This window comes from Dermacentor silvarum, chromosome 4, assembly GCF_013339745.2.
Source record: "Dermacentor silvarum isolate Dsil-2018 chromosome 4, BIME_Dsil_1.4, whole genome shotgun sequence".
In the NCBI taxonomy this organism is placed as follows: Eukaryota; Metazoa; Arthropoda; class Arachnida; order Ixodida; family Ixodidae; genus Dermacentor; species Dermacentor silvarum.
The window spans coordinates 2,889,065-2,917,021 of NC_051157.2; the positions used below are offsets into that span (position 1 = coordinate 2,889,065).

Sequence of the window (27,957 nt, forward strand, 5' to 3'; positions counted from 1 at the left end):
ATTGAAATTAGTGCAGTTTAGATGGTATTGGCCAACTAAGGCAAACTGTCAACCTAACCCCCCCCCCCCCCCCCCCCCCCCTGCCAGAGATCCTGGGTGCGCTACTGGCTCACGGTCAGTAGGGGTTTACAGCTATATGCATATGTATTAATTCGAATATTTTTTAGCCACGACAATATTTTATTATGAACAGAGCAGTGTGACAAGGTGTAAGGGAAGCAAGAGAAAGAGCAAGGACGGCCCTAACGCCGCAATATTGTTGGCTTACTTCGCTTCAGAGATTGCGTACACAAACAATTCTTGCTGTGCGCTATCTCTTCAATACAAACTTCGCGCATGATGTACCTTAATTAAGGTTCACCGTGAGCGAAGGTTTTCAGAAATTCGAAAGAAAAGTCATTCGATCCAGCCAATATAGCTAAACAAATATATTTATTTTTCGACATTGAAATGAATAGATAGCTACTACTGGCCTAGCCATTGACTCATAGGCGTATCTACCGGGGGGGCAGGGGGGGCACTTGCCCCCCCACTGTAAAAAGTGGGGGGGCAAGGTATGCCATTTGCCCCCCCCCCCCCCCCCCCTCAACATGTTTTCTCGGAAATCAGACTCGACAATAATTTATGTTGTTTATACACCCCCAGAAATAAACCGAAGAACGCAGCCATCTTCTTTTTTCTTTTTTTAATATAAGCAAATTCTTGGGTTTTACGTGGCAAAACCACGATATGATTATATTTATGAGGCACCCGGTTTAGTTTTTGCCACTTGGGGTTCTTTAACGCGCACCTAAATAGAAGTACACGAGTCTTTTTCCATTTCGTTCCCATCGAATTCCGCGACCTGGATTGAACCCGCGAGCTCCAGTTTAGCAGCGCAACGCAGTATCCACGATACAGGCACTAATTAGGCTACCGCGCAGGCTTTTTTTTCTTTTTTTTTTCTTTTTTGAAGTATCGAATGGAAAAAAAATTCCATGTACGGCTTAGGGCCAAAGATTAGCATATAGAATGGCTAACTAAAACCGTTTTCGGCGCTCGAGGCCTGACTGCAATATATAAATAACCCCGTATCAATTACTCCGCATTCTGTTTACTCCGCTTTCTTTACTCTGCTTTCATTCTTTCCTTCTCTTTTTTTCTTTTTTTTGAAGTATTGACAGGGGAAACAATTTCCACGTACGGCTTATATGGTCAAAGATGAGCATATAGAATGACTAACAAAAACTGTTTTCGGCGCTCGAGGTCCTACCGCAATAAATGACATCGTACCTATTACTCCACATTCTGTTTACGCGAGGAAGGCGGAAACTTGAATGGAATGTTGCGCTGCAGTTTACTCTTTGTTTATCTATAACAATGCTTCCCGTAAATCTGAGTACAAGGCGCCGGATGGGGCAGATATGCTGTATACTTGTTTGAAGCGGCAAGCAGGAAGCTTGTTACATGTGTTTCTCCGTCTACGTTTCACGAGACCTACTGATGGAAAACTATATGCGCAACAACACACACGAGAGATACATGCTGCTTGAAGAACGAGAAAAATATTTTTTCTCCAAAGAGAACCGTACAATAACATAGTAGAATGAAAGCCCACACTGCGGCCGCAATGCACGCGCAATCACCGAGCGGCATTAGAAAATAATAAAAAATAAATAAATAAGAGAAAGAAAAGCAATTTATTCTTAAGGTATAAATACATGTCATATGCAATTATGAACCACATTTGAACGGTCTGAACGAAAATACCAGCAAGCGAAGTAGTACGAATGACCCTGCCGAGCAGTATCGCCAGCAGTTTCCAACGGCGCGACCTTGGAGCGGCCCAATCCACTTCGACCGCAGCGCCGCCCCAGTATTTTTCCACGTCGGGCGCCTCATTGCAAAGCATGCGCCGCCCCAGCCAATAGTAACGTTGGCCCCAGCCGCTCGTCCCACTCGACCATATTCTAGTACACTCTACCGTAGCGGAGCGAGTGGATCCGAAACGACCAGTGAAAAACGCGAACCCGCTCCAGCTCAACCAGTGAAATTCGGATTCGCAGCCGTGGAGCAAAAAATCCTGCTCCAGATCGACCAGTGAAAAACGCCGTAAGTTTGCATGGGTGTTCTAGGCAGCCTCTCTAGCTATATTGCTCACTACGTAATGATGATGGTATTAGGATGGATGGATGGATGGATGGATGGATGAGGCTGAACCCTTTAAACCGGGCGGTGGCATGCGCCACCTAGCCATGACTATTAACATATTTTGTATTTTGTGGTGGGTGAAATTTCACCCCTGCCTTGATTTTATCCACCAATCAGATAACCTCTGTTTGGTTATTTCTACCCGCTTAAAGTCTATTTTGCCTTCACTGTCCCTAAACCCCAATGCTTTGAAAAAATCAGCCCCGTTGCCTTGCACTGTAGGGTTAAGCCCTTTACAGAAAAGTATGAGGTGTTCAGCCGTCTCCTCCTCTTCTCCACACGCACAGCACTTGGTACTTGACTCGGTACATCTTAGTCCGCAATACTCCCGTCCTGGCTTCAAACAACAAAGAGCTTCCCCTAGAATTATCGTAGTTTTGATTTTGCTAGCGCCATCTCTCGGTCGCAAAAACTTTAGTTTACAACGCCACCGCTACGCTTATTTCTGTTGCACTGTGGAAGGTGCAGTTTCCCTTCTGTGAGGTTGTATGGTTGTTGGCTTCGTGTAGTTTTTCTGTGGCTTGGTTCTTTATTGTATGTCTTTATTTTATCATATGATTCTATGATGCACCGCTGCAGCTGACTGTAGGCTCTGTTGGCGTTGTCGCTACTGCAATACACAATTGACATGATGAGACTGCTTTTATCAATTTTGGTTACTTATTTTATGGCTCTAGCGTTTTAGTCTGCAGTACAAGATCTGACAGCGTTGGCAGCAGCAGCAGCAGCAGCAGCAGCAGCAGCAGAAACTGATGCGTGTTTGTGTGTTTCGATACACATGCCATGAACACTTCGGAAACGTGAGTTCATTACATTATTATGTATGGTTGATTGGTTTCTGTTTCGCAAGTGAGAAAAGCGGAACTTTCAGGGCCAAAAGGCCAAAGCTACTCTTCCGATTCATTGGGTAATTTTCAGCAGTCGCCACATATCGTATATAGAACGCTTAACACGGCGCTTTCTCCGTAGGAAAAGCGCGGCGAACTCATCATCCACGATGCTCTCAGAACCTGAGACTAAATAATTCTCTTGTGTTTAAACTGTACCTCGTTGTCTGATTGCGGCTCGTTTGCGGTCTCTGACGACGTTGTTTTCGCTGAAGCCGCACCACTGTAACCGACGGCCTTTTGGTTGTGGTAGGTGAAATCTGCATTTTGATAACTCGTGTGCGATCTTGCGATTCCTCACGTGTAACTCGCAGGTGAGGCAGACAAGCACCCCATCGTGCGCGCGATTTTTCTATGTTCGGAGTGCTGAACTTCCTTGCGAAATCGTACGTGCAGCGTGGCCGGTAAACCAATAACAATGCGCGTCACCAGGCACGTTACTGTGGCCTGCCATCAAACACGAAGGTATTGTTGCTGAAACAAATGAAGGTAATTGTCAAAGTAAGAAAATAACTTATACGGACCGCGGAAATCAAATGCAGTATTGCCGATGCCGATAAAGGTCTTTGACGATGGCGGCGCAAATTATCGTCGACAAGTTTTGGTAGATGGTGATGGCGACCGTAACCTTTGTAACGGGTTGCTGTATTCTGAGCGGCCAGGCCAAAGATGCCAATAAAATTACTAGTAATAACTAAATATAGTAACACCCATTAAAAATGGTAAGCAAAAAGAATAAAAAAATAGGAATGAGAAGAAAATGGGTGGTATCGCTCAGTTCCCTCAGGCACACTGCTATCAATAACTGTGGTGCACCAGCACCATGTTGCCACCAAACCTCCAGGTGTCTCTTTGTGTCTTCAACAAGTCCCCACTTTGTGTGAACGCTAGAGCAGCAGCCAAAGTCGACGTGCGGGCCAGTGGTCAGAATTTGTGGTGTTCAAGGATCACGTGTTCAGTGGCCTGACAACGTGGCGATGGAAATGGGGATGGCGTGAAGACAGCAGCATGACCAATACCGTATGGCAGCAATGGAATCACACGGCATGATGATTCACAACATCAGAATGACGATGGCATGACAGTGGCTGAAGTCCCTTCCTTTCTGCTCATTTACTCCATGGAGGCCAGATCCTCCTCCGATCATGCGCCTTAAGGTCATGCAGGTCCCACACACTGTGGGAGTTGGTCTGAGAATTGTGCAACAAACTTGTGTGATAAACAGGACATAGCACCACCGCTGATGACAGCAGCTTAACCCTCTAAACCTTCAGACACCACAAACCTCTTGCACGAAAGCATGTGTACCATATAGAGGCTACCTGGTGCTCAGCCACGAATGTGTTGCGCAACAGCACACACCCTCAGCGAAGAAAGTCTGGCTGCCGACCACCACATAAGTGTGAAAGAGCCCCCCCCCCCCCCAAAAAAAAAAAAGCTAGTCAATTTAAAAGCTGAATGAAGATAGTTTCAGTATGTTTCAAAATTCAGCCAGTTCCTACCATGTTTCAACTTGGTTTGCAGCGATGTGGAGCTCCCTGGAGTTTGGAGCCGGAAAAGCCTGCCCCCAGCCAAAGGTGCTAGCTGCTCCTGGAGCTATCATAGTAGCCACGTGATTGAGTTTGTTGGATCTCGGTCTTGCTCCCAAGTGCTCCGAGCTGAAAAGCTGCGCTCTGAATAAACCAAGAAAATGTGTTGTGAGCGTTAAATTTCACCTAGCCAAAAATAAAACTTGTAACTTGTAAGCACTGCGAGAGCGCTTACAAGTGACCAGTCGAATGTGCCCTTTGTTTTCAGTTATTCAGTCTACCAAACTGAATAACCCTACACCAAGAATAATTCATTCTCACACTAGGTGTTCGCAAATGCAGAAATAGTCGTTACAGTGATTATTACATGTGAAACATTAATGCAAAGTCAGCAAGTGTGTATATCCCAGCTTCGAAAAAATTCACTGCAAATGCAATAGAAGTGTCAAAGAGCTTGAGCTCTTACATTCAATAACAAAATATGGTAAACAGTCGTCATTCTTTTCTTGTAAACCTTGTCCAGGGTGCCAGAAGTGGCTGCATACCCTGCCGCATGGAACACTACCGCTCCTTTGGAGAAACTGCCTCTGGACTCCAACTTTGCTTGGCTGCTGTGTGCACTGCTCGCGGCTACCGCATGGGTCATCTACATCACATTCTACAATGCCCGTGTTTTGGGCTTCCTGCTCACCAAAATCCTCAACCGTTTTGTGGGGAAAGCGTATCTCAAAATTGGTAATTACTTTTCGCTTTTGGTCTTGTATTGTAACCACAAAGAGGAAGTGTGACAATATCCTAACAATGTGGCCACTCCTGGAGATAAAATGGCACTGGTAAAATTAATCATTGTAGGCAAATGTGGCTCATTGTCTGTTATGTATATTGCATGCAGTTAGGTTATTGATGTGTGCATCAGGGATAGAAGTGCTGTGCCACACCTTCAAGCTGTTCTAGCCAATTCTCTGGTAACCACACTGCCATAATCGTACGTTGGTGCTTTTCTGGGCATTGTGAATTTTGCCATATTATCAGCAGCCCTGATTGGCTCAAAGAGCTGCTTCAAAATGCTGCCATTACAGAATTTGACCATGTCCAGAATAGCACTCCTGGGCTCCAAGGCAATTAGTTTCTGATGTGGCGTCTGAAGTGTGGGTGTTAAGTGGTGCATCGTAACTTGGCTATAGGGGAATCAGGAATGCATTGTGTATGTTTCTAATTTGCATACTATGCAGATCAGGGAAAAAAAATTTCAACTGCCGCCTTTTTTATGGGGTAGCTGTGAAGAAAAGTTGTCAGTTGAATGAATAAGTCATACTATACTGGTCTGTTCAGCGTGTAGCTCATACTGATACATTTTAGTGCTTGCTTATGTACCCTTTCAGTAAATCCGTGTCAATGGCAAACATTGTGCATGTAATGTCCCAGATCTATTTCACTCGCACACCACGTCTAGTCACCGATTTGACTGTGCGACACAGCTACAAACCACCTGCTTCTCTCATGAAACCTCTTGACCACGAATCTCAAGTTGCAACAGGGATTATAACTCAAATGAGTATTCTGCATTTTCTTCATGACCGTGTGATGCCAAATCAGACTTTTCCCGCCGCAGAACGCAAGCCAGTAATTTTAAGTTTTCCGTTTTAGTCATGGTTTTAGGCAGCTTCAGGGGTGCGACTGTTTTCACACCAAATCCGTCTAGGGGCGGTGCCTCGCCTCGATTACGTATCACCATTTTCTTTTTTTTTTCCTCTCTGTTTGGCGGCGCGGTTGGTGTGCGACGCCTCAGTTCGGACCAGCTCATTCCACGTGAGTGAAAAGTTGGCGCGCGTATCACATTCGCGACGTGATATTTTTATTTCGCTTGTGAAAGCGCAGAATGCAACGATGAGCGAGCCTCCTGAGCGACAGAAGGTGATCGAAAAGTACCTCCAAGGGTTACATCATCATGAAGACTGCTACTCCCATGGCTACCTGAAGTCAGACGATGAGCTTAAAGGGACACTAAAGGCAAATATTATTTCAACGTGGACTGTTAAAATATGATACCAGAAACCTCGAAACGCTTGTTTCGTGCCAAGAAAAGAGTTATTTTAAGAGAAAATTGTGTCTGAAGCGTCCGCGTACCTCTAACGCAATTTAAATCGCGCGCCCGAGCGAGGAGTGGTGACGTCACGGCCATATCCTGACGTTGTGCCGCCGGTGAGTAAAACGGCGCCCGCAGACGGCGCAACGGATTTTTTTTTTTTTTTGGAAAGCGCAAACGCGCGGCCAGAAACAGAGCCAAGACAGAGCCGACGGCAGTGCGAAAGCGGAAGTACTGTAGCGGAAGTAGCCACCATAGCGGAAGGTAAAGCGCGCTCCGAATTGTCAACACGGTGATCGTCGACACTCGTCGCAATGGACCAACTAGTTGACGATCCTGACAACAACACTTTGGCTTGCGATGCTGGGCTCGATTTTAGCGATTTAAGCTCCGATGAGCGTGACATGCTGCTGAGGGCTCGCGCTGCCGGCGTCGTTGCCTACTATGACGGTGGCCTCGACACCGGCTCTTCTGAGCGCGAAAGCAGCGAGGACTCCTGCAATGCGACGTCGGGCGACGAATCTGGTCACCGTCTGGACTTACCTTCGCGACTCTCAAGCTGCTTGCAAATTCAAGTGCGAGTTTAGCGAGCCAGCAACACCAGCGCAGTCATGGAGGAATTCCTCCATGAGCGCAGTACTACGCAATAACGAAACTTCTGAAACTCGAGAGCGAGCACACCGCAGAGTCGAGCGAAAACGAAACTTTTTGACGCCTGCGTCGTTATCAAGTGTAACGCCAAAAAGGTATTGTTTTCTAAGAATCTAATAGAAGTAGACAAGTAGCATTGGCTTCCGTCTTATAATCTAACGAAACAATCTTTTTAATACGAGTGGTTGAGTACTAGTGACATATTTTTTTTTTTTGAGGAGTGCCTTCGTCATCGGGTAAGTACCGGAATGTCCTTAGGGCGTCTCTTATCGTGTCCTACATTTACCTCAATTTCTCGCTTACTAAAGCTCTGTTCGTGATTATATTGACGCCTTAGAGGTTCTAGAGCATTGCCCCGTCACTTTAGCTTGACTTTTTACTTCACTTTAGTGTCCCTTTAAGCTTTTTGAGAGGTCCTTGGCTGCTGTCAACGAGAGGTATGCTGTGCGGATATCAAGAGACCTGAACAAGCCGTCTAAATGTAAGGATGTATCGACTGCTTCTTAATGTTTCGCTCTGCGCGTAGATTTATCATTGAAAAACGCAGTAGTAATTTTAACCAGGGACTCAACCCTTGCGAACTACTTGTTTTCAGTTAGACAATTGATTTATCTTGATTCGCCTTTTTGAAGATCGGGTTATCATTGTTCTGGTTACCGGTTCAGAGTTCCCCTGGCACCGATTTATTTCGGTTTGAGTGGGGTATTGTTCTGGTTGCCACGACATAACCTGATCCTCAGAAATTTTGATTAACGTAAAAAGAACTGAACTGTTATTTTTCGGTTTCAGTCATGATTAGAACCGCGCATGCAAGCTAATCGTGACTTAAAAAAATGAGTCTGCCCCTGTGCTCGTTACATAAATGCTTAAGAGCTGCGCTTGGGTGTTTGTTTTGTAAGCATCTGAGTATGTTTTTTTTTTTTTGAACATAACCCGAACTTCAATAAGGTGAATCAAGATAAATCAGTTGTCTAGTGTTGCGCACTAACCACAACTGAAAACAAGTCGTTCTGCCGGGTTGAGTCCCTGGTTAAAATCACTACTGCATTTTTCAATTATAAATCTACTCGCAGAGCGAAACATTAAAAAGCAGTCTATACATCCTTACATTTAGACGGCTTGTTCCGGTCTCTTGATGTCCGAACAGTATACCTCTCATTGACAGCAGCCAAGGACCTCTCAAAAAGCTTAAGCTCATTGTCTGACTTCAGGTAGCCATGGGAGTAGCAGTCTTAATGATGATGTAACCCTTGGAGGTACTTTTCGATCACCTTCTGTCGCTCAGGCGGCTCGCTCATCATTGCATTCCACGCTTTCACAAGCGCAACAAAACAACGCACGCCGTGAATATGATACGCGTGCCATCGTTTCGCTCGCGTGGAATGAGCTGATCCGAACTGAGGCACCGCACACCAACCGCGCCGCCAAACAGAGAGGAAAAAAAAAAAGAAAATGGTGATACGTCATCGAGGCGAGGCCACGTCATCGAGGTGAGGCCTCGCCCCTAGACGGATTTGTTGTGAAAACAGTCGCACCCCAGCTTCAGTGGCCAAATGGCAGAAACTTCACTCGCAGCAATCATGTTCATACCGCGACTTGTGCGATCGAGCCTGAAAAATTCAATAAACCATTGTTCGATGTCTAAAATAACTGTCGCTGTTGTACATTCTATGGAGCCCGTGACGGGGCCGCGAATAAATCGGAGCTTGTTTGGAAAATTGGTCTACCACTGCTTAGCCTGTGATATTAGGTGTATATGCAGAGCGAAACGCCAGTGATCTTTCTTTGGATTTCCTTGTAATAAAATATCAGTGTTTTGTTTTCCTTCAAGTCATCTGGAAAACTGATAAACATGCAGTTACCAAGTGACTTGACATGTATTTTTCTATGTGTTAATACCGGCTATCCGAGTAAAGTGTCTCCAAGAATGAAAAATAGACTGCTTTGTACCATTGGCACTCAGTCTATATTGATGGGCATTTTTCATGCTTGTTATGGGTGCTTTGTTAGTTGTGCAGGAATAATTAATTAGGTATAAATAGCTTTTATTAACCTACTTTATAGATACGGTTTCAACGCAGAAGTTGTGAAAGATGCCGAGAAATGACCAATACTGACTTTTAAAGCAACCTATTGGTGTTAGGACTTTTTTTTTTTTAATGGTGACAAAAAAACTTCCGAAAAAAAAAAAGAATATGCTGTTACAACATGTTCGCACAGCCGGCGCTGGAGCAGTCTCAAATGTAAACCTCTTCAACTACGGGCCTAGTTCATCGTATTGCGAACGAGCGGCCACACTCTTTCCCCATCGCATCAGTCACTTTCGTCGCATAGTTTTCTTCCTCATGAAACGCAAGGCCGTGGTTGGAATGTGCGCAAGAAGTGCAGCATACTAGATAACAAGGTTTACAAGTGAGACTGCTGATATCACTGGCAGAGGGGCGCATTATCACGTGGTATGTTTAAAATGTTTTTGGGCTCTTTTTTTTTGTTGAAAAAGAAGACCATACAATACCTACATTACTTTAAACACTGTTATCCGTAATTTCTTGACATCCTCACAACCTTTGCATTGACACATTATCGATTAAGTTAGTAGAACTTAGCTAATTAAAATTTAATATAATTTGCTCATCTTTTGTACAGAAAACACCTATGAATAGTGTGAACAGCACCACCAACATACAGGTAGAGTGAGCTTGGTTCTTCTAAAGCCCTATGTTATTTTTAATTTTTGGCTACATTTAGCTGGCACAGACAATATTTAACTTAATACTGTTCTGCTAAGTCAAGCACTGGTTTTTAATCTGCCTGTATTTTGCTCGTGCTGCGCTTTATGAAGCTGCTCCAAAATTCCTGCTCCGAAGTGGCAAACTTGCTGGCTACTCCAAAACACTTCCTTGCCTTGTGTAAGCCCTCCTGGGTGAGAGCAACGCTTTTGGGCTGCTACAAAGCAAAACTAGTTGCACTTTTAAAAACATGGGGGACAGAGAAAGAGCCATTGGCTGAGGTTGCTGTGGTTTCTAATACGTCGCCCAAAATAATAGCGTGGCGTAGTTGCGCAGGGTTTTCTGCCTAGCTCAATGGAAAGCCTTCTCAGCTGGCCACACATTAAGCCACTTTCCAGGAGTGTGACAGTGCCACAAAGCACTCTGTAACATTATTATTATTATATTGCTCCCTTTCACTCGCAGCACACACATTGTGTGCATGCATATTTATTTCTGCATTATGAGTAATCTTTTCAATACAATGCACAATATTAAATGACATCAACAGGGTTAATGCTTGCGACATAATGTGAAGAAAGTCTAGGAGAAAATTGCTCATGCAAGATTGATATGTTTGTTGCATTTGCAAGTAAAAAGGTGTTTTCTCTCTTGCAGTATAGACCAGACTTTTTTTACTCTCACGTCTGCATTCAGAGCAAGCGTGCTTACTCACTACCCCATTCACTATCTGTTGGTGTGGCTTGTGTAGCGACTGTGAGTGTGATGGTTATGCAGTTGACAACAAAGCCATAAGAAGCGAACACTGGTAGCAAGCATGCAATAAAAAGCAGGCTGAGCACTATCTCAGCTGTTGTTTCTGCCAGAGGCCCTGGGGGTCCAAAGATGGCTGCCGTCTAAATGTGTTGCAAATTATGGGCTGTATTATTGCGCTCAGCTTTCAGGTATTCTAGGGTGGTTCTTATGAAGTTGAACTGTTGGTAATTTAAAAACTACAGATTTGCAAGTGCTCAAATTTTTTATAGACATAAATTGCATACACTGGGAGTGAATCACATTCAGCCTTGTTCATTAGGATTTTCACACAATCTTGTACTTTTTAAAAGCTTTTTCTATGATTATTTAACCACTTTTAAAAAAGTTGGGTCAGAGTGGAAGATGGCGGGACCAAAGACGTGGTACATTGTAGACCGCTTACAACGTAAGTCGTGGGAGTTGTAAAATTCCGAGCTATAGTGGTACCGGGTTATAACCAAAGCATGCTTTTTTTTGGCTTTTGCTTATGCCAAATGGGCACCCCACCTTTCAAACACAATTTATTACATATTTCATCAAAACACACATGCAACACAATCGCAATACAGCACAGAAACCAAGTTCTCCCGACAAGTGCGGCATCAGAAGAAGAACGCTGTCATTTTCGTCTGAAGACTGGTCTCCGCGCGCACGCCCACACTCCCACCCCTTAAAAAAAAAAAAAAGAAGTAACAAAAAAATGCTGTATGCTGCTGTATGCCGTATGCTGTATGTGCGAGTGAAAGCGCGCGAAGGACGCATGCTTTCACGGAGAGCGAACTTACGGCGGAGAGCAAACGCGACGACTCTCATTGTGCGGAAGGCCGTGGGGGATGCGAGCGAGGGAGGGGAGGCGACGTTTAGCTGCGGCACTCAATGCGTATCTTGCGACTGGGCGCAAGGGGAACTGGCGACTCAACCTCCCACACGAAAGGAGGAAAGCGCGAAGGCAGCACGGGAGAGAGGGGGCGCGGCTTTTACTTGGCAAGCCATGGTGTACTTTTACTTTGCACGGCTGAGGGCTGTCGCGTGCACCGCATCTTGAAAGCGATCTCCACACGGTTCTGAACTTTGTATGCGCTGTGCTTTTGTCGCTTTGTTTCCATTGAAGCGATAGACCACAAGAACCTTTGGTCGCTGCTCCTGCCGCGTTTGCTCACGCCAATGCTTTTAGAGTGCTTGTCTGCAGTCATCGAGTGCGATCTATTCATGTTTGCTTGTGCGCACTGACACCACGCTTGTTAATTCAGTCAGTAAGCGGATGTGTCCAAGTTTATGCAGGCGATAAAACTACTATCTTTACTCCGTATACTCTACTAGTAAATTTGCTATCGCAATTGATGCTTCTTTTGGGGGAAACTGTGACTTTTTGTTTCGCTTTTCGCCGCTGGTCTCCACGCGCGCCGCGCTCACGCTCCCACTTCTCCGCGTTTGCTCGCCCGGCAACCGTGCGGGCCGTGCTCAACGCCTCCTAGAAAAGGCCGTGCTCCATGCGCCGATTTCATGGTCGCGCGCTTAAAAGAACCGCTCTATAACCGGCATTCTGCTTCGCGCGCCTACGCAATAAACGGTCCACCTATACATTGAGTTCTATGGGAGACATATCGGTGGTCGAAAAAACCCACGCTATAACCGGTCCCGCGCTAAAAGCGGTTACGTTATAAGTGGTCTGCACTGTAAAAAGATTGCAACATGAGCTATATTTGCCGTGAACTAATAGCGCATTGTACATGGTTGCCCTGCTTTTAAAGCTGCAAATGAAACACTTGTAGGTAGATGTTTGGTGACACTATCTTGACCTCTGCTGTCGGACCTGCAGCACTTAACAGGAGTCTCACATGTAATATAAGGAGTTTTTTTACTCATTTGAGTGCATCGAATTCGCTTCTTGTAGTTATTTTTTGGCTAGCTACAGTTACCTGGCATAACTTTTTTTTCTTGTTATGGGCCGCTCAAAAAAGCAGTCAACACTTGGTCGAGCAAGGAATGTTGCTGGAGCCAATGTTTCGACTAGGGGACTTGTCAGAGCAGCTACTGCTTTTCGGGCATGTGAATGAATTGCGTATTTTACAGCTCATCATTCAGATTCCTACTGTGTATGGATTTAAATTTTGAGGACATTTCGAACTCTCAGAACTCTTAAACATAATGTCAAAGGATGCATCCTTGTGCCATATTTTCCAGACTATAGTCTGTGGACTATACCACTTTAAAAGCTGAAATATTGCAGGCTGTGGTCTATGCATGATTTTATTTTTAACATCAGAGGTGTGATTGAAGAAAACAATGCCAACCTGCGTCTGCAAGCTTTTCCTGAGGTAATGGGACTGACAACTGGCCAGAATATGTTGCGAGATGTATGGATATGTAGTGATAGAATTCAGCACGCTCTTCGCAATTTAAGTAGGAATTAGAACTTTAAATTGGCAAAGAAAGTCTAATACCAGTAAGCGGGGCGGCCTGACGGTGAAGTCTTGGGACATTGGATGTAGAATATGAGATTACTGAACCATAGCTGCTAAGTCTCCTGGGAGACTTCCGGATTTGGACAATTTTTCCCGGTTGTACGGTTGACAGAAAATCTCCCGGAAATTGCAGTTGTGTCTCGTTTCTGTCTGTGTCGAGCGCTTTCTCAGGCCACATTGGCCAAAAGAATCCAACCCAATCCTATCCAGTTGGAAGTTAATCGTGCAAAACGTTGTTAAAGTAGTATTTTGTTAACAGCAGAGCCAACGTTACTAGACTATTCTAGTAATGTTGCGCAGAGCCGCTCGTTACGCTCACGTAAGCAAAAACGCCCATGCGCCGTCCATTGGGTGCACGTTAAAGAACTGCAGGTCGTTGAAATTAATCCGGAGTCTCCCATTATGGTGTACCTCATAATCAGATGGTTGTTGTGGGATGCAAGACCTGAGAATTTAATTAAATTTTAAAGAATTTTTGAAGACAAAATTAGCAACAACGAAATGCTTGAAAAAGTGTGACCTTGATGTTTAGGGGGTCATTTCATCATCAGCAGCCTATATCTATGTCCACTGCAGGACGAAGGTCTCTCCCTGCGATCTCCAGTTACCCCTGTCTTGTGCTAGCTGATTCCAACTTGCGCCTGCGAATTTCCTAACTTCATTTATCAATCTGTAAATAAATGGCTGTTCAATCTAGGTCAATCTAGGTCAATTACTCACAGGGGACCCTGATCATGAGAAAGAAATTTACAGAAGAATAAAATTGGGTCGGAGTGCATATGGCAGGCATTGCCAAATCCTGACTGGGTGCTTACCACTGTCGTTGAAAAGAAAAGTGTACAATCATTGCATTCTACCGGTGCTAACATATGAGGCAGGAACTTGGAGGTTAACAAAGAAGCTCGAGAACAAGTTAAGGACGGCACGAAGAGCGATGGAACGAAAAATGTTAGGCCTAACTTTAAGAGAGAGGAAGAGAGCGGTGTGGATCACAGAACAAACGGGAATAGCCGATATTCTAGTTGACACTAAGCGGAAAAAATGGGGCTGGGCAGGCCATGTAATGCAGAGGATGGATAACCGGTGGACCATTAGAGTTACAGAATGGATACCAAGAGAAGGGAAGCGCAGTCGAGGACTACAGAAAACTAGATGGGATGATTAAGTTAGGAAATTTGCATGCGCAAGTTGGAATCAGCTAGCGCAAGACAGGGGTAATTGGAGATCTTAAGGAGAGGCCTTCGTCCTGCAGTGGACATGAATATAGGCTGATGAGGATGATGATGCAATACATGTCAGTAGGTGGGGGGGGATGTAGCCGACTGCCCCCCCCTTGGTCGGATGATCTTGCGGATTTAGTTTCTCCGAACTTGGCAGGTATGTGAACGTAAGTTGGCTGTTATTAAGTACAGCACACTTATTGTTTGAAATTGCAGTTTGTATATCATTAGGCTTTTGCGCTTTATTCTATGCATATTACGAAGTAAAAAAATGTGCACACTAACAGGCGACGCTGCTTGCGTGGTAATGAGTGGAGCGGCAGTGCAGGCAGAGCTGTTCAGTGCATTGCGGCACATTAATGAACTGCAGGAACTTTGACTTGATAAACAAAATGTTACTTTCTTACAGCTAGAGCCGCACTTGTTATGTGCTTCCCACCAATGCTGGTGTATAATCGCTATCGTGCTTATCTGTCACTTTTTCCAACATGTTTCTTGAGCACAACTGTATCTTCAAGGAGTACTGACACCAAAATTTGAAGTTCAGATAACTTGCGAGATCGATTTAGGTGGTCACACAAACATCGTCTACAAAATATCAGCGGCGAATATAGCCTAGAACATATTTAAAATCAATTTTAAAGTACGTGCCCGCAGCCAACCGCAAAATGGAGCACCTTGCGACATTGACATCAAGTAAGGACTGTAAACAATCAAGAAAACGCTACGTCATGTGGCTACATCAAGAATTTTCGTTGTCTGCCATGCTGCTTACATGTGCTCTTCTCCTCTGTTGTTGCTTGTTCTAGCTGTTGTACTTGTAGTGGGGCGCTCTCCGTTTCGCTGCAACTGCAGTTTTTGTCGTTATCCGTCGGGATATTTCCCGCACTATCAGCATGACTGCGCTGCACTGACAACGCACGAATTGCGAGTACAGCACAATGCCGCGTACATACTGCGTCGTTGACTTCTGCAGAACATATTCAGGGTTGGGTATAGCTATGCATGGTTTTCCCCGCGATAGCATTCACTGGCAGAAGTGGACCGAGTTCATTCGCACCTCTGGACGCTTAGAGTGGACCCCGCTGAAAAACAGCCGTATCTGCTCCCGTCGCCGGCTGCAATATCCGAGTCGCTGCTCTCTAGTGGGTCAAATTGAAAGTGATGGGCCACGTCTAATATGGTGGCGACTCCCACATGCAGGAAATCATCGCCGCTGCACGACGAAAACGAGGACGACGACGACGATGATGGCGAGGATAGCGAGGATAGCGAGGACATGGCAAATCACGTGCAGGCGTAGCAGACGAACTAGCAAAACGAAGCTCGCATGCCGGCGCGCACGCTGGCTGCGCGTCAGAGCATACGTCATGGCTTTTTGCGATCACGTGCCCACTTTGTTTACAATCCCTCTTCTACCATCTCGTTGCTCTCTGAAACCGAAACTGGGACTGGTCGCTACAAAAAAGACTCCAAATAATTACCTGTCGTGCTCTGAAGTAAATGAGGTTTCGTACCGTGATTACTGGTTCATTAACTACCTATTAAAGCCATAAAAACGATATGGAAATTTTTGGTGTCAGTACTCCTTTCAGTCCAGGACTATATCTTCAGTGCAGATCAGAAAATTCTGATCTAAAATGTTCCACGGTGTCTTGTGCCCTAGTGCTGTATAATTGGACACTGGCCAGTAAGCTGTCCGTCGCACAAAAAAAACAACAACAAAAAAACGGGTACCATAAAATTTGTGTGTCAGTCTAAGTCACATCGCAAAATGAGCTCCACAATGAGCAATATTTGCAGCTCATACTGATAGGCCATGATGTGTGAAATATATGTCAAACAATATGAAACATGATACTGGCTGCTTTTCAGTGCTTGGATTGGCGAGCTCATGTGCAAAACTTCGTTTGAAAATGTGTAATGCATTTATACGTAACTTCATATATGTGCAGAACAAACGAACAGTCGAAAAGATGAAGGGCCTTCACAGCACTGTTCGAGCTCACACAAGAACGAAATATTGTGAAGGCAATCAAGGCATTCAAGAGCTGCTCTTCGAATCTGACATGCTTGGCTTGTTTTGTTCTGGCAGCCTCGATGAGAATAATTTTGACGACTTTTAAAATGGACTTCTATGTGCAGTAAAATAAAAAAACTTATTTATTGACAATAAAAGTTTTGCTTACCTGCTGTTTACTGGTTACAGACAAAATTAAAAAAAAAAAAAAACTATTTTTAGTCTGTGTGCCCATTATGTAGCGGGAGCATTAAGAAAAACTTTTTGTTTTGAGCCCAAATTGGCCCTGCAAACAATAATACAGAAAGTATGGCAATTTTTGTTTAACTAAGACACCATCAGAAACGCCATCTGTCAGCAAGAGATGCAGTGCTGGCACATTTATTGCCAGTTATCTTTTATATCAAATATTGCTTTTTTGAGGATGAATCAACTACAAGAGCAAGGGTTTGTTTATGATAGCATTGTTAGAAATCAGCCGTTATTGTAATAATGATCCGTAAATTATGTGGTCATGAAGAGATATTTTCTTTTTGAAACTATTATTTTCTTTTTGTTGCAGGATCTGTGTCTCTCTCAGTGCTCTCGGGGAAGCTGATGTTCCGAGATGTTGCATATGTCACCCCAGATTACACCATACGAGCTCAGGATGGCTGGGTGATTTTTCGCTGGTGGATTCCATATGTCAAAAAAGAATTTCCTCGCAGTATGTACAGTTTTCTGCATACTTTCATTTTCTTCCTTTCTTTCTTGCATTTTTTAAGCCATATGAATAGATTGCAGGTGCTATTTACAAATTATTGGTCTTCCTGTCTCCAAGAGGCCCCCGTTCCATAAGTCATGTTTTTTTCTAATGTGTGTGCCAACACCCCTGTGGGACCTTCTGTATCCCATGGTTGCCATATCTGGTTGCCCACATTGCTGTACTGTTAAGTAGGGGTGTGCTAATACTCTAATGTCACCAAATTGAATCGAATAGTGAACATTCGAATAATTCAATTTGCGAATCGAGTATCTACTATTCGATTTTTGGAATATCCGATATATTTGAACAGCACGAGTGACAGGTAGGCATCAGAACAACCTTTATTGGAGTCGAAGCAGTGTTCTTATAGCCACGAGGGAAAGGGAGGGTAAGGGGAAATATGCACTCATACGCTTGGTGCCCACTTGCGACTTTGCTGTGTCGCGAAATGATGAGCCTCAATAGGGCAGCTGTCAATTTTTACATTCCTCTTCCATTAGTATTGTAGACATTGTGGGGTCTGCGCTGATGCTTCAAACGTTGTAGTGGAACTTCGCCGTCATCTGCAGGAGTGGTGTCTGGTGGTGGTCCTTGTACTGGTAGCCACACTGTTGACAATACTTAGTTCTCACGAATGTCACTTCCGGTCCGCTCTGCGCTAGTGTCCGTCATTGCTGGGTACCTGCGGTGTACTCGGTTGCTCCCGCTGCATGTGTTGTTGATCCGAAATTCCTTCTCGCGTCGTGATCATGCCAATCTACATAGTTTTTGGTTGTTGCATAAGAAGTAATGCTGTCAAGAAGCCGATCTACGCAGAACCAGGCGTATATATGTCTGCACTTTTTCCCGAAAGTGACAAGAGGACAGCTCGAACTCATAGTGCTGTCGGAAAAAAGTAAATGCTCGTCGACTAGCCCGGGAACCGGGATAAATCGGAATGATTTCCACAGCCCAAAAGGCTCCTTTTCAGATTTGAGAAATGAATTCAGTGTTGGGGGTAGCACAATACAGTAAAACCCCGGTGATACGAACCCGGCTGGTACGAATTTCGGTGTGATACGAATTCGTAACATTCCCCGGCCGAAATACATTGGCCACAATAGGAAAAAAATTGGCTGTTCCGAACGTGTTGCCGCGCCGCTATGGATTATACGAACGTGTGAGCAACCGCGGCGGTGGCCAAGCCAGCAGGGCCACCGGCAGAGACAAGCCGGCACAGCGGGATCTGGGCGGGATCCATAGTCGCCAAGCAACCGACTACGTCACGTGGCTGCGCAATCTCTCATTGGTCCCCACGTCGAGTGGACCGGACCACATCACAGCCTAGCCGATGCTTAGCAAGAAATTAGACGAAGACCAATGCTGCAACGACGGCCAAAACGCTCCCTGCACTCGACTTGCTCAGGCATTCAGTGGCGTGCGAAAACATTGCCAAGATCACGTGCGCGCACTTATATGCCTTTCAGAAGGCGATCATTGACAATTTGGACAAGAAGTAAACGTCCCGTTGATACGTTTTTCAAGGAACCGCGAAAAAAAAAAGGAAAAAAAAAGCCGCAGTTTCGCCCGAAAGGTGAAGCAACAGAAATGCAGCAGCAGCAGCGAGCGAATTGACCTTTGCGCTGTCTCTCTCTTCAACACGAACTAAACGTTGAAGGCACAGCGCATACGAAGCTACTGGCACTAGGCGCACTTTGTCAACATCGCAGATCATTTTGATGATAAGGTTCGCGCGGGAGCGCACTATGCGCACGTCACAGATCGCTTTCAGGTACGGCAGTAACGGCACCCGCGTGGGTGCGTCGTATCTGCAACGTGCCGGTCGCTTGTTGCAACGCATCAGTCGCTTGTTGCAATGTACAAGCTGGCTGCACCGATAAATTTACGTGACCGCTACATTCAAACGCAACGTAACATGCCGGTACATTATAGATTGGCGAAGTATCACGGGGAACGCCCGGTTATTCTAACGCGAAAGCATTTGCGATGGTTCATTCGAACATACCGCACACCGACAATGGTCTCAGCAGTGCCAAATCACGTGGTGGCGCCTCCGACCGCCATTGCTCCGACACCGCCTGAGAGCAAAAGCTTAGGCGAGACCCCTCAACGCCGCGTGGCGTTGAGGGGTCTCGAAAGAAAGAACCGCGGCGTCACGCCAAGGTCGTCGTTTCTGCGTGGCGCAGGAACACGCGTGTACGTGCCGACGAGCCAACGCTGCGGCTGCAGCGCAGAGGGAAGCGACGGCGGAGGCCCAGTTCACCCAACGCTCGCTTCAACGCAGAAACCGAAAGTTCAGGGAGCGGGCTAAGTGGCGGCGGGAGCAGCGGACGCTCACGGTGACAGTCGAAGGTGAGGGGGCTATGAGGGTGTTGCAAGGAAGGGCGATGGGAGCCACCGAAGCGACAGAGCTGCCGAGGCCAAATCTGCTTCCCTGCCGCCCTCCTCCCTCACCTGCGACGGTCCCCACGCGCGCCCGTCACCGTGTCGCCACTTCCTCTTCACAACCACAATCTCTCTCTCTCGCTGTGCCTGCAACTGCCCGCTCCCTGCTGTTTCGTTTTCTGCCGTTATCGTGAAGCGAGCGCGGGCAGTTTCGTGGCCCTCGCTCAATATGTGCTTGCGCGCCGCGATATTTCACGAATCGCACCGTTCGTACGTCGTGCTATGGTGCACGAATATTTCTAAAATAAGTCCTTCTTTTAATTCGAACAAATTTTTGGGCCCCATTGAGTTTGAATTATCGAGATTAGACTATACATGGAAGTCAATGGGATTTAGGTCGGGACCGTGAAATCGCGACGTAGCAGCCGGGAAAACGCAGCAGCGAGGTAGGTATCAATGGGATTACACTATTAGAAATCTTTTCTGGTAAAAATAAATTCATTTTTCTTGATATTGTGTATGTTTTGTTGATATGAATTTCGGGTGATACGAATATTTCACGCGACCCCGCGAGATTCGTATCACCGAGGTTTTTGCTGTAGACTAAAAAGAGTGAGATGACCTACATGGCATGAGCGACGTGTTTGTTGTCTCATTTTCTTCGTCCCTTGCGCTGCCGCTGATGACAAATCAAAACCAATGCGAAAATTTTCTGCTCGTCAAAAAAATAAATAAAATAATATTAACTGCCTCATGTCCAGCTGCGGCAGGCATGCCCAAGCACACGGTAAGTACGGAATGTCGCCGAATGCTTACATTTTTGGGGTGCTTGTGCTTGATGAAATAAAATATTAATTTTGACATATAACAGCGCCCAAAAACGAGGAGACGTTAGCTATGTGAGGTGGTCCTACCCCGCTCGGTGCACACAGCATCCAAGTTGATGGCGCCCATTGTCCCAGTAGGTGTCGGAAGGCCGGTGCCAGGCCGCAATACCAGTCAGCCTGTAGCGGCACCCGTGGCCCGCGGCCACACGGCTCCCTGAGCCACGACTTCCGAAGTCAAAGAGATGGAAGAAGCTGTTTACATAAGAAATTCGGACCACCTACGAGGCTTCCTTACTCACTCGCTTCAGGCTTGCCAATGCTCCACGGGCGCTAAGCCTCGCTCTCCCAGGATGCAGACCACGTTGCTCTCGTACCGACAATTGTACTTCAACAAAACACTCACGAATAGGCTTAGCTAGTTGAAAAGTTCAAACACGCTGCTGCAACCGTCGCCTTGCTCAAGAAAGCACGCCGCCGACACTAGCGATCAAAATCCACGCTAGGAATACGCTTCGGTTCAAACAAAGGTTGTCTCGAACCGATCAAAACTCAAAATTATCGTCCGATGTCCCAAAATGTCCATGTTGGGCAGCCAGATGTGGGGTCCCACACATGCTCTTGGGACAAAGGAACGACAACACAGTAGTGCAAACAATCAAAAGGGCATTTATTGCACCTTTCATACACTAATACACACTAGCTGAATTACTACGAATAGAACATTCACATGGGCGCGCCACAAATCAAGAAAGTCCGACTCACCGCGACCCAAAAGCGAGCGAATATGTTCGCCCCATGCTATGACACCATCGCCTAGTCCAGGGGTTCTCAACTACGTTCATCCCAGGGAACCCTGCTAAGCTCCATAAAGTGCCAAGGAACGCCCCCCCCCCCCCCCCCCGCCGAATTAACCGAATGTCGTATTATCGCGGGTATCAAGAAAACAAGAAACAAATGCTTCGCTACGTCAACACGCTTTTATTTACTCAATGAATCGTCAAATCCTGTTTCTATTTAGCACAAGACCAGTGCGGAAGCTGAAATTCTCTTCATTGCATGACTGATTAGCGCTAGCAGCGGCGAAGGCCTCGCGACATCCTTCGCGGCGCGCGTTTTCATCTGAGACGCGCTTTGCACCAACGGGCGCACATCCCGATTATTTTTTCGCCACTCAGCTGCTCGCCAACAAATTGTCCGTCCATCGCGATGTAGCCGGTGCTTTTTATCTTCGACAGCTTTGCACTGAGTCAAAGCGAAACTACTGCTTGCCGCAACCGCTGCGGACGAAACCGCGGCCGCTATCGACTCGATCATGGACGGCGACTTTACTGTTAAGGCAGGCGGCTGACATACACACCAAGTCAAAACGAAACTACCGTTCGCCGCAAGAAGCGCGGACGAAACCGCGGCCGCTATCGACGCGATCATGGACGGCGACTTTACTGTTAAGGCAGGCGGCTGACACACGCACCAAGGCAAAACGAAACTACAATTCGCTGCAAGCAGTGCGGACAAAACTGCGGTCGCTACCGACGCTGCCATGGGAGGCGACGACGCAGTTGTGAAGGCACGCAGCCCACGCGCGCATCGAGTGAAAACGAAACTACTATTTGCCGCAACCGCTGCGGACGAAACTGCGGTGGTTATCGACGCGATCAGAGATAGCGACTACGCACTTACGGAGCTTACGGAGGCACGCGGCTAGCCGCCAACGCGGTGTTACGCGCGGCGATAAACGCAAGAATAAAGGCTTTAAAGGCACAATTAGGCACGAAGCGCTTCGGCGTTGCTGTCAGTCACGTGCCGCGTACGATTGTCGCTGAGGGCCACGGCGATGCGGACTGCGCCGCTTCGTTTCGGTTGGACGCTACGCCGTTATTGCTCTTCTGCGGCGCGCATTTGCGGTGCTCCGCGTTTTTTTTTTTTTTTTATTATTCCGCCAACGTATACGTCAGTGCGCACGCTATCGGCACCTACCCTATCTACAAATAGGAGAAAGGCGGCAAGCTACGGCCTCCGAGATTCAAGTGCGAAAGCTTAGGCGCGCTGCCCGTTCTCAGAGGTTGGGTGGCTAAAAGCTGCTTGCGTATTTATTGCGCAGTTCGCGCGTTGCTGTTACGCGCTGTGATGTGCTTTTTGACACTCGGATTTGGGTAATGGAGGTTCTTTGGATCAAGCGCACCTCGTGTTCGTCGTTTTAGACACTTGTCGAGAGCGGGACCAGGGAAAATTTATCAGTGGCTCGCGGAACCCCGAGCAGGGGCCTGCGGAACCCGTAGGTTCCGCGGAACCCACTTTGAGAACCCATGGCCTAGTCGTTCTCGTGTACGGTCACGTGAATGGTGGCGAATTCGAATGATCAGTGTTCGTCCATACCGTTGTCCTGCTCCTCAGCCTTCTCGGGACGGTCTCGTGAAGCGGGCCGGCGCACGCGCGGACAGTTCGTGCGTAGTGCTCGCCGACCCCCAAGCCAAGAGGAAGCGCCTTCGTCTTTTTGCGCCCAAGTAACCCAAGGAGGTTGAAAAAAAACTGCTGGAGTGTGTGGGTTCTTTTTGTCTCACAGGAGACCAACCACCGCGGGTTCGAGCTTAGCGAGCCACAGGGCCGCGTCAGCCGTCGCCTCCAGCACCGCTCGCGCGCGAGCTCAGAGGCCGCAAGGGGCTACCGAGCGACGCACGCAAAAACACAGTAAAGCCCTGAGTTGACGGAAACCGTTTACTGAAACCGTCGGCACCAGCACTGCACAAACGCCCGCACGGCGCGGAGCCAAAGGGGTCCCGCACCAGGGCGAAAATACAATAACAGGCGCCTATAGCACGTCGCGGTGAGAGCACAGGCTCAAGCTGGGACACGTCGCTAGGAAAAGTCCCGGCGGCTATGCTACTTGCTCTGGCGATAACCAGTGGGTCAACTCGCGATAGCACGGGCAATATCCTTCGGCTTAGGCTTTCGGCAAGTGCGGCTCGGCGGGGTGCGACCTCGCGCGAGCACTAATGGCACCGCTCGTCGGCTTAGCATCGGGAAAGGATCAGCAGAAAGTACGCGCTCCCTGCACGGGCAAAGGCACCGTACGCGAGCTCCAGTTCTAGTCACAAAGGTGTCGGCGGACGAGAGGAAAGCATGAACGTACCGTGCGCTGGTCCCGGAGAGAAGTCCCGAGGCATGCTCCGCCGCTAGCAGGCGAAAACCGGCCGCCTCGTGACGTCAGCGCCCCGCCCTCAGCGCAACCGCCGTGTGCGCAGCGCAACCGCGGGAACCGGTTACGCGGAGGACGGGGAAGTCCGGGGGACGAGGAAAACCGGGGGACGGCAGAACAGGTGTTAGCCCGCGCATTGACGCCGGCGCAACCCTCAATCCCCACATCCTCCTCTCCTTAAATGCCCCCCTACCAGCCTGGCGAAAGAGCTAGTAGGGGCTTATGCACCAAAGACAATTGAGTCTTTCATGCACAAGACAAGCTAAATGCTAACCTCAGCCCAGCAAGTACTCTTAAAACACCGCGTTCCGACACATATATATATATATAAAAAAATACTTTCATGTACTACAATAACAATAATTGTATACAAGGATTGTGGAAAAAAAAATTAAACTGCTACGCTCTATAATACAAAAAAAAAATGCCGCGAGAGGGGGAAGAGACATTAACAAAACTAGTCGGCCGCACATTGGACAGTGTCCAATGTGCGAAGGGGAAAGGGCGCGTAAAGTTCTGTGGCTAGGGGCGGTGGCTGAAGACGTAGGAGTGTCGAGGGCAGTCTTGACTGTAGGAACGGGCTCACCTTTGGTAGATCTGAGTTGTTGCTTTCGTGGTGGTGGCAGTCCCGAACTCCAGCCGGATGGGGCAGGACACTGCCGGGTCAGCTGGCTACGCCGCCAGAGCCAAGATGAAAGGGGCAGCCACGGTTCCACAACCGTGGCTGCAAGGCGTTGATACGGTGGCGGCGACTGCAGAGAGCTGGTCTCTCGGTCTGACGTCAGAGGGTCAGTGACCCCGTCCACCTTAGTGTCCACGATGATCCAATGCAGCAGTTGGTGTGACATCTGGTTGCTTCGAAGAGCAACAGGCACCACGCACGCATGCGCGCACCCACACACGCACGCACACACTCCTTGCGGTTTTCTCCAAGCTGCGCAACACTCCCAAACACCGCCATGCTCATCGCCGTACACAACGCGCCGCGCCATAGAAGGCGCAAAGCGTCCTTCGCCCCCTCACACCGACGAGTCAATGGGACTATTGTCCCCCCCGCGCCTGATGACCGCGCGAATCAACAACCCCCTTCTCGGCAAAGAAAAAAAAGGAAAAGGACAATAAAAAAAAAAAAATTCTAAGTCTACGTACAAGAAAAAAAAAAGAAAACACGTAATGAATTAAACTAAGAGGCTGTACACGCGAAAATTAAACACACTTCCAAAAAAAGAATACACTCCGCATGCGCACTCGGAAAAAAAAAAAATGCACACTGTTAAAACGCTACATAAACAACACTTGCAATACGCTGGGCTGGGACTAGCTTCTTTTCGTGCACTGGCCGTAAAGAAGCTAGCCCACTGAGGCTATGCATTTTACTGAGGGCCTTGGGTTGCGGAAAAGTCTGTCGTCTGGTGCGAAATCACACAGGTGACCGCTTCCTCAGATTGTAGCGGTGCGTGGTCTGAATGCGGTCCGTTGCCCCGGGTGTGCCCCGTTGCTTGCGTGCAATGCCACTGGGCACTGGCGCTCATCATCGGACCGTGACGCAAAGGCCTTCAGGTCGGCGATATGGGCACTGCTGAGTTTTCCCAAAGGGGGATCCTTCAGCAAGTACGCAAGCGGAGACCAAACTTTCTCTACTCGGTACGGACCAAGCCAGCGAAGGTATGAAGTAACAGCACGTAATGAACAAGGACGAGAAAGGAACGAAGACCACAGGACAAGCGCTGACTGCCAACTGAATGTTTATTACAAGAAAACCAGCCTTTTTTATACATACTCAAAATACATGCGCACATCAAACACTCCCTAATCACAATGCCAATCTTTCTTTCTTGTCCTGTGATCTTCGTTCCTTTCTCGTCCTTGTTCATTACGCGCTGTTACTTCATACCTTCGCTCAACTATGAACCAACTAGCCCTCATCAAGTTGTTACTAATGCGGACCAAGCCACTTAGCAGCGAGCGAGGCTGAGAATCCCTTGGTCACATCGCTAAGAGCGTGGTTGCGCTTCAGGACGAGATCACCTACCTTAAATGAAAGATGGCGATGCTTCCGGTCGTATTGAGCCTTCTGCTGGGCGCTGGCCGACGCCAAACTGTCTTGCTCTACAGAGAGCCCGACAAAGCCTGTCCCGAAGTGCTGAAGCGTAAGCAGAACAGTCTGCTGGCGCCTCCTCGTCCCCGAGCTGGCATTGCATGACACTGGTCACCGGATTAGCCAACTCCCTTCCAAAATTGAGAAAGGCGGGAGAGAAACCAGTTGAGCGATTCTCGGAGGTTCGGACTGCAAACGCGAGCTCACTCAAGTGGTCTACCCAATCCTTTTGACGTTCGGCAAAGGCCGCTAACATTGGTTTAAGAGTTCTATTGAGTCTCTCCGTCAAATTGGACTGGGAATGGTAGGGCGAAGTGGTGCAGTGATTAATTCCCAGGGAACGGCATGTAGCACCAAACACCCGAGCGGTGAAATAGGACGCACTGTCCGTAATCAGTCTTTTCGGAAAGCCGAACCGACAAAACACTTCCTGTAGCCTTTCCAGCACCGCTCGCGCTGTCACTTTATGAAGCGGAAACAGTTCCACCCATTTAGAAAAATGATCGACTACCATCAGGTGTGTGAACCCCTGCTTACTCCTGGGGAAAGGCCCCATAAGATCGCAGGTGGCCACTTGTCACGGACGCTCACTGTCGATTGGTTTCATCAACCCGGGCGGCTTGCCACCCCTTGATTTCATCATTTGACAGACATGGCAGGAACGGCAATAGTGAGAAATGTCACGCTTTATGTCAGGCCAGGTCACAGTTTGGCTTAGCTTCGCAAAAACTTTAGAGCCACTCAAATGACCGGCCAAGGGTTCGTCGTGAGAACATCGCAACAGTGCGCTTCTCAGACTTTTGGGGATAACCACCTTAAACGGGTCCACAGTGTCATCATCGGTGGCTATGTATTTCAGCAGGATCCCATCATGATCCAGCAAATATAAATCCGCGGAGGACTCAGCGACACACGTCGTTTCCGGCCCTCCTGTGCCCGCCGCACTACCAGCAGCGTCTCGGCGCTCCATCTCCCTGAGACCGTCGCTCACTCCGCGACAAAACAGATCAATTTGCTGGGCCTTCAGTAGCTCTTGCCTGCTGAAAGCGATTCCAATTCTCCCAAAGGGGAGGTTGGTCTCGTCCCCACTCAGGACGGCAGCCATCGGCGTCATGGGTTCGCTTTCGAGAAGCTCCTCCGCACGCACGCTTTCCGGCACGCTGCTTGCCTGGAACGCGGAGAAACAGGTTTGCCCGCTTGCGGACTCGCCTCTCTCTCCGCTCGTTTCGCCCCCGACGCTAGCTGGCGCTAAGGCACCGGCAGCGGCTGTTGCACCTGGAGAAAAGCTCTGGGTGGACAATGGGGCATGAGATAGCGCGTCAGCTACCACGTTAGTGCTCCCCTTTCGATACTGCACAGAAAAGTCATAATGCTGTATCAGGAGAGCCCAGCGCGCCAGCCGGCCCGCAGGCTCACGGAGCCGCATCAGCCAGCTTAGCGCACTGCTGTCCGTTTGCACTACGAATTTCGTGCCATCAAGGTAGACATTGAATTTATGTAGTGCAAACACGATAGCGAGGCACTCCTTCTCCGTCACGGAATAATTCCTCTCAGCCGGTATCAAGGAGCGGCTGGCAAAGGCCAGCGGCTGCAACACGCCATCGTATTCCTGCAGGAGGACTGCTCCTAAACCCAGATCGCTCGCATCGGTCTGGACAACGAACGGTCTGGTCAGGTCGGGGAGTCTGAGCTGCGCTGTCTCCGCAATGGCGCTAGACAGTTGGCGAAAAGCCTGCTGCTGCTCAGGTCCCCATTGCCACTCGGCCGACTTACCCAAGAGCTTGGTCAAGGGCGCCTGCACTCGGGCACAGGACGGTGTGAATGACCGGTAAAAGTTGGCCATTCCCAAAAAGCGGCGAAGGCCACGTACGTCCTTGGGCGCGGGGAAATCGAGGATTGCCCGAAGTTTCTCCCGGTCCGGCTCAATGGAGCCTTCGCCCAGCGTAAACCCCAGTAACTGAACTCGGGTTTGCGCTAGTTGGGCTTTCGCAGGATTCAAAGTCATCCCGGCGGCCCACACCCTCTCGAGCACATCGGCAACATGGGCCAAGTGTTCTTCGAAGGTTCGTGAGTAAATCACGATGTCGTCGACGTAGCACATGCAGTATGACCACTTTGCTTCCCCCCGAGGACG

At 47.9% G+C, this 27,957-nt stretch overlaps 1 protein-coding gene across 2 annotated transcripts in view; it reads left to right on the forward strand.

Moving 5' to 3' along the window:
* The first annotated feature begins 2,662 nt into the window (after positions 1-2,662).
* LOC125945148 (transmembrane protein KIAA1109 homolog) overlaps positions 2,663-27,957 on the forward strand; it is a 303,684-nt gene continuing 278,389 nt past the window's right edge. For both annotated transcript variants that reach the window (XM_049666733.1, XM_049666732.1), the window contains exons 1-3: positions 2,663-2,990; positions 5,130-5,341; positions 17,135-17,278. In XM_049666733.1, the coding sequence (XP_049522690.1) occupies positions 2,974-2,990; positions 5,130-5,341; positions 17,135-17,278 (373 nt within the window). In that variant the 5' untranslated portion in view covers positions 2,663-2,973. The remainder of the gene's footprint in view (positions 2,991-5,129; positions 5,342-17,134; positions 17,279-27,957) is intronic.